The sequence below is a fragment of the Pollachius pollachius genome (assembly GCF_949987615.1).
Source record: "Pollachius pollachius genome assembly, chromosome: 5".
Classification (NCBI taxonomy): Eukaryota; Metazoa; Chordata; class Actinopteri; order Gadiformes; family Gadidae; genus Pollachius; species Pollachius pollachius.
In genome coordinates, this window is record NC_136938.1 from 24,241,880 (window position 1) to 24,251,879 (window position 10,000).

At 50.9% G+C, this 10,000-nt stretch overlaps 1 protein-coding gene across 1 annotated transcript in view; it reads right to left on the reverse strand.

The window, feature by feature from the left end:
- LOC307076128 (bromodomain adjacent to zinc finger domain protein 2B-like) overlaps window positions 1-10,000 on the reverse strand; it is a 92,032-nt gene that overhangs the window by 9,298 nt on the left and 72,734 nt on the right. Inside the window, 13 exon segments of the mRNA XM_079737012.1 lie at window positions 239-1,218; window positions 1,921-2,065; window positions 2,178-2,234; window positions 2,236-2,241; window positions 2,358-2,585; window positions 2,587-2,593; window positions 2,762-2,836; window positions 3,498-3,601; window positions 3,603-3,641; window positions 3,643-3,723; window positions 5,646-5,900; window positions 7,641-7,781; window positions 8,387-8,452. Of these exon segments, the coding sequence (XP_079593138.1) occupies window positions 239-1,218; window positions 1,921-2,065; window positions 2,178-2,234; window positions 2,236-2,241; window positions 2,358-2,585; window positions 2,587-2,593; window positions 2,762-2,836; window positions 3,498-3,601; window positions 3,603-3,641; window positions 3,643-3,723; window positions 5,646-5,900; window positions 7,641-7,781; window positions 8,387-8,452 (2,184 nt within the window).

Below are 10,000 nucleotides of genomic sequence, written 5' to 3' on the forward strand. Positions count from 1 at the left end.
ATTCTTTAATTGCTCAATCATCCAGTTTTTTAGACTAAGAAGCGGTGACAAGACGCTGTGTTGCGCTTTCAAAATAAAATACAATATTTTTCTCCCCCCCGGTATAATTTTGAGGTGGGACAAATGCGCCTGTCTCCAATATTGGAGGGGACACGTCCCCCCCCGTCCCCCCCGGTTCCTACGCCCTTGGACAGAGAGACGGCGGCGTCGTGTGACACGGGTGCAGGCGTTCCCTCACCTGCAGGGCAGAGAGCGGGTAGCTGAGCAGCCCGCCGCCGCCGGGGGGGTGGTGGAGTGGGCTGGCGGAGGCGGAGGCCGCCGAGGGGGTGAGGGGCAGCGCGGGCGAGGGAGGGGGCGAGCGCGGCCGGGCGGGCGTGGAGGTGGAGACGGGGGAGACGCGGGAGGCCCCCGGCGGAGGCGTGACGAGGGAGGACAGGTCGCAGGGCGTGCGGGGCAGCAGGCTGAACCAGTGGCCGCTCCGCTCCGTCAGCACCCGCAGGAGCTGGTCGTTGGCCTGCAGGGCCAGGCTGGGGGAGGGGCCGGGCGAGCCGGACACCGGGAGGGTCTCCCCCAAGCCCTGGAGGGTCTCCCCCAAGCCCTGGAGGTCTGGGGGGGCAGCCCCCGAGAACACTAATCCAGATCCTAAACCTGACCCTAAGCCGGATCCTAACCCTGACCCCATCCCGGATCCAAACATCAACCCGGATCCAAACCCTGAGGGCAAACCTAAACCTAACCCTAACCCTGACCCGGACATGAACCCTGACCCCAACCCAGACCCCAACCCTGAGCCCCCAGCCGGAGAGATCAGGGGCAGGCCTAGCGGGCTGTCGTCTGAGGTCGCGGGTGGGGGAGGGGGGCTATCGTGGGTGGGCGAGGATGGCATCACTATGGCCAGAGGGCTGCCATTGTGTCTGTGGAGCAGACATCTCTCCTCCTCCTCCTCCTCCTCCTCCCTCTTGGGAGTGTCCAGCACGGTGAAGGGGCCCGGAGACCCTTTCTGCTCCTCCTCCTCCTCCTCCTCCTCCTCTTCGTCCTCGTCCTCCTCGTGTTCCTTCACCTCCTCCTTCTGAGGTCCCTCGGCGGAGGCGACGGCGGGCTTCTCCTTCAGGAGGTCCGCCTCATCTTGCACCTCCATCTCCTGGGGCTCCTCTTTGACGGTCATCTCCTCCGCCGCCCTCTGCCTCCTCTGGTGCTCCTCCTCCAGCTCCTCTGGGGCTGCAGGGAGAAGGGGTATCGAAGAGGGTGAGAGGGAGAGAGGGTGAGAGGGAGGGAGGGGGAGAGGGAGAGAGGGTGAGAGGGAGAGAGGGTGAGAGGGAGAGAGGGGGAGAGGGAGAGAGGGGGAGAGGGGGAGAGGGGGAGAAAGAGAGAGGGTGAGAGTAAGAGAGGGTGAGAGGGAGAGAGGGGGAGAGGGGGATAAAGAGAGAGGGTGAGAAAAAGAGAGGGTGAGAGTGAGAGAGGGTGAGAGGGAGAGAGGGGGAGAGGGGGAGAAAGAGAGAGGGTGAGAGTGAGAGAGTGAGAGGGGGAGAAAGAGAGAGGGGGAAAAAAAGAGAGGGTGAGAGTGAGAGAGGGTGAGAGGGGGAGAGGGGGAGAGGGGGAGAAAGAGAGAGGGGGAGAGCGAGAGAGAGAGAGGGAGAGAAAGAGAGAGGGTGAGATGGAGAGAGAGAGAGGGAGAGAAAGAGAGAGGGTGAGATGGAGAGAGGGAGAAAGAAAGCGGTTGGTTTACAGCTGATTAGGCTCAATAAAACCTTTCATTATCAATCAACGAGGATGTTGACTTATTATGTATTAACAATGTGGACAAATTGCATCGCAGGGAATGCCGCGCTAGCCAATCTGCTACTCCGATGATATGCTACGATCAATCAATCATTTGACGATGAACGAACGCTGCCCTGGAGAAGCGGGCGCTCCATGTACCTTCTCCGCTCTCCATGGCCTCGATGAAGACCCCCCCGCAGTGGGGCAGGACCCAGTAGCGCCGGCGGAAGCGGTCCTGACCATACATCATGGAGCGCAGCGAATGGGATGCCTCGAACAGCTTCCTCCTGATCTGGTGGTGTTGCTGTGGCAACGCAAGACGCATGCGGCGATTAACGTCACGTTTCCGTGGTCACCCAACAGCTCAGTGTGTTGGCACAGACACATGTGAAAATAGTGGGGTAACACGGACGTACTTTGGCTTGTTTGTCGATCTGTTTCTCGAGTTCCTCTATGCTGGTGGATTGGTCCCCCTTCGTCCTAAAGCAAATATATGTAAGGTAGAAATAGGTCAGGTATATATACACAGAACAACACACATACACACACAACTACGACTCTCTTCACTTCCATCAATCAGTTTACTCAAAGTTTACCTCTTCACAAACTATTTCAATCTTCTTCGCCTTCTTGATTTCCTCTTCCTCCTCTTCCTCGTCGTCCTCGGCTGGCTCGTCGCTGTCCTCCTCCTCCTCCTCCTCCTCCTCGCTGTCCCCCCCCGCCTTCCGCTTGCGTTTCAGCGCCGAGGACGGCGTTCCCAGCGACTGGTTGTCCTCCGGGCCCGCCATGGCTTCTCTCCTCCCCGTGCGCTTGGCGTGCACGGCCCCTCAACCTGCGCCCATCACAGACAGGGTCAGTCCCATAGTACACACACACGCGCAAAGTACACACACACATACACACACACACGCACATGCGTGTGGCACGCACGCATGCACACACACGCATGCGCGCACACACACACACACAGTCTGGGGTGTGTTTTAAAGTTTGAGCGTACTTCTTGAGCTTTCCCTCCATGATGATCTTGTCCTTCCTCATGTTGGCCATCTGGTCGAGGTTCTTGTCGATCTCACTGTAGGAAGAGGAAACATGTGGCTCAGTTAATTTAATACATGAGACAAGCAGAAACTGTTTACAGAACAGGTACATTGTAAAAGATAGATTTAAAAAATGGCTTCTTATGGGAGAGGCGGTGTGGTTTCTTGGGGGGGGTATGGCCACATAATGAGGGGTGTGGCTTCGTAGCCGCAGACCTTTGCTGATCTTAATAACAACATATTTATTTTGATGATAAGCACAAATCCACAAATTCTTGGGTACTATTTCAAGCAAATCACTTCCTGCTGAAGTTGGAGTGAAGCCACCATCTTCCTTCTGTGATCTGTGTTAACTATGAGGAAGCGGGGAGGAGTGTGTATTGATCGATCCGGATTAGATTTTCGATAGCAGGAGTACTTAAGAGGATTCCCCAACAGCGTAATCAATAGGGTTTGTGGATGAAATGCTAATGCCTGTCTGCTCTGACATCATAACCATCGTGTGAGTTATTCTGATCCTGAGAGAATTTGTTAGTGCCACAGGTGCTCTGATCACTGACAAAATCAAAAATATATATGTATATAAATAAGTATGAATATGTGTATTCTATAATCCCTACAATATATACATATACAATTAAACATCACCATAAACTGTGTAACTACAAAGTGTCCCCGAGGCTGGGATATTCTTACCTGATCACCACCTTGCTACAGGCCAGCTCGTTGGCCAGGAAGCCCAGGATGGAGGCCTTCTGGGAGGGCGTGTGGGCCTGGAAGGCCTTGGTCTTCAGGCTGAGGGGCCAGGGGGGCTAGCTCTGTGTTAGCACAGTGGGCCCCCCATGTACATCTGGAGCACCTCCGACACGTTGTCCCTGTTGATGCCCACGTTGGTCAAGTGGTCCCCCAGCATCGTCTTGGTCTGGGAGAGATGGCAGTCGGAGGTCAGAGGGGTTCACGGGACGAGGAGGGAATCAAGGAGGTGATGTAATTAGGCTCCTAATTATGGGCGATCGCGCCTTCTGCTCAGCTGCACCCAGTCTGTGGAAAGCTCTCCCTGACCATCTAAGGGCCCCACAGACTGTGGATTCTTTTAAAAAAGGCCTAAAAACCCATCTTTTTAAAAAAAAGCCCTTGGCTAAACTGCTATGTTAAATGATTATTTTTTCTCTGTCATTTTTTCTTTTAATTTAGTTAGTCTTTTATGTTGTATTTCTTTTGTGCAATGTGCATTGTAGCACTTTGAGGTCATTAAGTAGATGTAAAGTGCGTTATAAATAAAATTTATTATTATTTAATTTATTATAAAGAAGAAGAGACGAAGAGGAAATTCAGTGTTTGACTTGAGGTACATATTCTTTTTTCTAAACCTAGCCCTATCATCGTATCCTATCTTGATACGATGATAACCCAAACCCTAACCCTATCATCATATCCTATCTTAATACGATGATAACCCAAACCCTAACCTAAACCCTAACCCTAACCCTATCATCGTATCCTATCTTGATACGATGATAACCCAAACCCTAACCCTATCATCATATCCTATCAGGTACGACGATAACCCAAACCCTAACCCTATCATCGTATCCTATCTTGATACGATGATAACCCAAACCCTAACCCTATCATCATATCCTATCTTGATACGATGATAACCCAAACCCTAACCTAAACCCTAACCCTAACCCTATCATCGTATCCTATCAGGTACGACGATGACCCAAACCCTAACCCTATCATCGTATCCTATCAGGTACGACGATAACCCAAACCCTAACCCTATCATCGTATCCTATCAGGTACGACGATAACCCAAACCCTAACCCAAACCCTAACCCTATCATCGTATCCTATCAGGTACGACGATGACCCAAACCCTAACCCTATCATCGTATCCTATCAGGTACGACGATGACCCAAACCCTAACCCTATCATCGTATCCTATCAGGTACGATGATAACCCAAACCCTAACCCTATCATCGTATCCTATCAGGTACGACGATAACCCAAACCCTAACCCTATCATCGTATCCTATCAGGTACGACGATAACCCAAACCCTAACCCAAACCCTAACCCTATCATCGTATCCTATCAGGTACGACGATAACCCTAACCCTAACCCTATCATCGTATCCTATCAGGTACGACGATAACCCAAATCCTAACCCTATCATCATATCCTATCTTAATACGATGATAACCCAAACCCTAACCTAAACCCTAACCCTAACCCTATCATCGTATCCTATCAGGTACGACGATGACCCAAACCCTAACCCTATCATCATATCCTATCTTAATACGATGATAACCCAAACCCTAACCTAAACCCTAACCCTAACCCTATCATCGTATCCTATCAGGTACGACGATGACCCAAACCCTAACCCTATCATTGTATCCTATCAGGTACGACGATAACCCTAACCCTAACCCTATCATCGTATCCTATCAGGTACGACGATAACCCAAACCCTAACCCTATCATCGTATCCTATCAGGTACGACGATAACCCAAACCCTAACCCTATCATCGTATCCTATCAGGTACGACGATAACCCAAACCCTAACCCTATCATCGTATCCTATCAGGTACGACGATGACCCAAACCCTAACCCAAACCCTAACCCTATCATCGTATCCTATCAGGTACGACGATAACCCAAACCCTAACCCTATCATCATATCCTATCAGGTACGACGATAACCCAAACCCTAACCCAAACCCTAACCCTGAACCTAATCCTATCTCGTGGGGGGCACTATCGCGTTTTAACTGGCATGGGACGGTGGGGACGGGCACGGGGAGGGTTGACGGGACAGCGGCCTCACCTTGTGCCCGGGGGGCAGGCCGGGGTCACACACGGCCAGCGACAGCAGCCGGACCAGGAGGTCCTGCACCTGGCCCATGCTGTCGCCCACGTTGAGCAGACCCTCCTGCAGCATGCCCAGCGTGGGCACGTCGGCGCTGACGTCCAGGCCCAGCACCTTGCCGAAGCCCCGCAGGAACTGCATCAGCATCAGGCAGCGGGCCACCGCCTGGCCCGGCAGGATCAGGCCCGGGATACGGCAGAACTCTGGGAGGGGCTGGAGCACAGCAGAGACACACACACACACACACACGCGTTAGGACCAGGTTTTTTTTTTTTGGGGGGGGGGGGGGGGGGGGGGGGGGGGGTGGGGACCGAGAACACACGCATGCACGCACGCACACGTACACACACACACAAACACACACGCACACACACACGCACACACACACACACACACATTAGCACCATGTTGTTACATGTTGGCCAAAACACACACACATTAGGATCATGTGGTTACATGTAGGGACAGAGAACACACACACACACACACACACACACACACACACACACACACACACACACACACACACACAAACACACACACACACACACATTAGGACCATGTTGTAACATGGGGGCTGAGAACACACACAAACACACACACACACACACAAACATAATGATCAGGGTGGTATATGTGTACTGAGAACGCACACACATGAGGATCAAAAGTATGAGGATGATTGACACAAGAGGGCCAAGATGGTACATGGGGACCAGGAACAGAAACATCAGGTTCAAGGTAATATTTCAATATCCAATATTCCTTTTATTTTATCTTTCTAACAAAAATCAACAGTGTAAATGCTGCTTGTAGTGTAAAACAACATGAAATAGGCCTCCAGTAAGTACCCGTCAGTACACTGAAGTTATTCCAGGCTTTTCTAAGAGATCAAAGGTTTGAACCACGGAGGGTAATAAATATGTTGCAGTTTGCAGCAGCAGTGATACGATGTCGGTCATTTGCTCTGTGGATGCGTAATTGACTCAAATGTGCAGCACTCCAACTTTACCACACGGGGGCGCACACTCACTGACTGTTCAGTGACGTGAGCGCTAAGAGTGTCAAATTACCTTGCTCTTCAAAGCCAAGGCTACTGTTCTCACTAGAAACAATAATTGATTGGATCGCTTTGTTTTGATGCCGTTTGATACTGCGGGGCCATTTTGTAGATGCCACATTAGAGTACAGAGCCACGTTAATCACGATAATCAGAGATGATTATTTCAATCTCCAGGGTCCCTTGGACTATAATAATATTAAGTGCACTAAATAATAAATAATGGTTATATGAAGATACTATATGTTTCTCTGTAGGGGTTTAGCTTTGGTCTAGGTTGCTGATGAAGCTCAGGTCTTAGGTTTGAACCCATTGAACCTAGTCACAGTGCCTTTGGCCTCAAGCCTAATTAGCCTTTAGCCGTCGACATTAATATGCAGGATTAACGTGTTTGTTTTTACATGCAGAGCTTGTATGTATTATGGTTTACTGGATGTTAGCAATCAACCAGTAAACATCATGCTCCAGTGCCGCCAGGAGGAAAAGTGATTGTTTCAAAATGCTTAGAAAGCTGATGATGTCACCAACACCACTGACATCACCAGAGCTGTCATAGCTAGAGCTGATGATGTCACTGCAGCGGATGACATCACTAGGGTGAATGAAACCACTGAAAACACGATCACGTCACTGACACTGATGGCGTTGCCACAGCTGACGCTGACTATGTCGTGACCGTGGTAGAAGACGACCTCACTGGAGGATGACCTCACTGGAGACCGATGACCTCGCTCGAGACAGTGACCTCACCAGATGGGTGACCTCACTCGAGGCGGCGACGTCACAGTGGCGGAGGACGACGTGACACGAGGACGTCACCAGAAGCCGTGGCCCGACGGCGGCTGAGGGGGGCCTCAACGGCCGAAGGGGGGAACGGCTGAGGGGGGCCGTACCTTGTGGTCGGAGAGACACATGTCCTCGTTGGGCTTCCTGAGCTCCCGGAGCAGCTCCAGCTCTAGACGCCGCTGCTCCATTTTGCGTTCCTTGTTCAGACGCTTCTCGTCACGCTTCTCCTGGCGCAGCCGCTCGCGGTCCTGCACACACACACACGCACACACATAAGTTATGCAAGTGTGTGTGTATGTGCGTGTGTTGCTTTGTGCGCAGGTGAAGCCAAAATAATATTAGTAAGTACACAAGGTTTTAAGTATGTGTGTGTGTGTGTGTGTGTGTGTGTGTGTGCTTTGAGTTTACATGTTAAGGTGTGTGTGTTTGTGTGTGTGTGTGTGTGTGTGTGTGTTTGTGTGTGTCTTTGTGTGTGTGTGACTGCTGTGCAGTCAAAAAATAAGTGCTAGAGGCTTTCGCTATGTGTGGCGCAAAACTTATTGTTGGGAAAAAAATTTGTGGCAGAAAGACAATAACAGCAGAATCCATTCATAGAGGTGCTGTGGCCCTATTTTAAATGGAATGCCTTCGTGTGTGTGTGTGTGTGTGTGGGTGTGTGTGTGTGTGTATGTGTGTGTGTTTGAATATGTGTATAAAAGAAGGACCAGCAAGAAGGCCAGGAACACATTTGTATGTGTGTACGTATGTGTGTGTCTCTGTGTGTGTGTATGTATGTTTTATTGTATTAATGTATTGTATGCATGTGTATGTGTGTGTGTGTGTGTGTCTGTGTGCGTGCGTGCATGGCGTCTACCTCTGCTTTCTTGCGGGCCTCCACGGCCTTCAGCAGCATTAGGTGCTGCCTCCTCCTCTCCCTCTCCTGTGGGAGCAGAGAATCACACACACGTAAAAACTCCACTTTGTCAACAACGCGCCGGAGATGGACAACGACATCAACGACAACGACAACGACAGCGAACGGCAACTCGGTGCGACTGAATTTAGTTTGTGTTAAAAAAGCGTTTGGAGTACGCTAAATTCAGAAGAGTCACCGTAGTCGGGGGGGGGGCAACACACGGACACGGAGGACGGAGGAGGAGACGGACACAGAGTGATGCTTCACGTGTACACAGTCCACATGTATGACAGGAGGCACGGTGAACATACAGGAGGACGATGAGGACCAGGAAGCGACACGGAGATGCGTTTACAGCGGAGATGACAGGCTCAAAAAGAGAAGCGGCTATGAGGCTCGACGCGTCCGAGCCGCTAGGGTGGAAGCAAAACGCCTGGTGGTGACGCCACCGGTCCCCACGTCACTATGACCTATGACCCCCCTTTGACCCCCACGCCCCCCCCCCCCCCCCCCCCCCTCCATGACCTCCACATGACCTCCCTGCCACCTGAACATTACCTACACCTCACCTCCATACATCCTCATTATTACCTCCGCTCCCTAGGAGCTCCCTACGACCTCTACATGACCTCGCCATGACCTCAGTATTACATACTACCTTCACGTTACCTCCAGGTAACGTCTACGTATAATTTTCCTGCAACCTTCCACTGATCTCACTGTTATATCTACATGACTTCAAGATGACCTCACTATGACCTCGACCTTCCCTCACAATGACCTCTCCATGACCTCCACTTAAGCTATCTATGGCCTCTGCATTACCTCCAGAAGACAGCGCTATGACTGCTATAATACCTGCCCCTTGGCTTTATTCACCTGGCAGCCATCTTGGTTCCATCTTGGTTCTAAACGCAAGCTAAGAAGGAGCCAAGATGGCCGCAAGGTGAATAAAACCTAAACCTACAGAGGACCCTTACATTCCCTCCCAATAACTTCCAACATACTTTCATACAACTTCCATATCAACTACATGGGGAGAAGGAGTTATTGTTATATGTTATATAGGTATAAATATAAAGAGTTAGTTAACAAACTAAGTTATATCAAGTTAGTTGAAGCACAAACTAACAAATGGTCTAACTAACTAGCGAATCACAGCTCACTTCCTACATGAGAGGACACATGACGATGAGGCGCTAGGGATGGTGATGTCACTTAACGTTTTTTAGCGTATGACCAACCCACCACGCTGGAGGCTAGGGTTGTCACGGTGACAACAGACAGACAGATGTTTCCATAGCAAACCGCTGTAACTTGGCAACCAGAGGGGGGGGAGAAGGGGGCTTACGAGTGACAAGGAGGATCTGAACTAAGCCAAAGAGCGCTAAGCTAAAAGTGTGTTAAGCAGGAACATGATTTGCCCCGAGGCTTGGGGTGGCCCTAGCTGCCCCTCTAGGCCACGTCATGTAGCTTCGGATTCACACTGATCCCACACCCTGCCAGCTAGCTCTGCCTGGGGACAGAACTGTCCTCCATCAGCTGTTGGGAGGACGGAGGTGGTCGCATGGG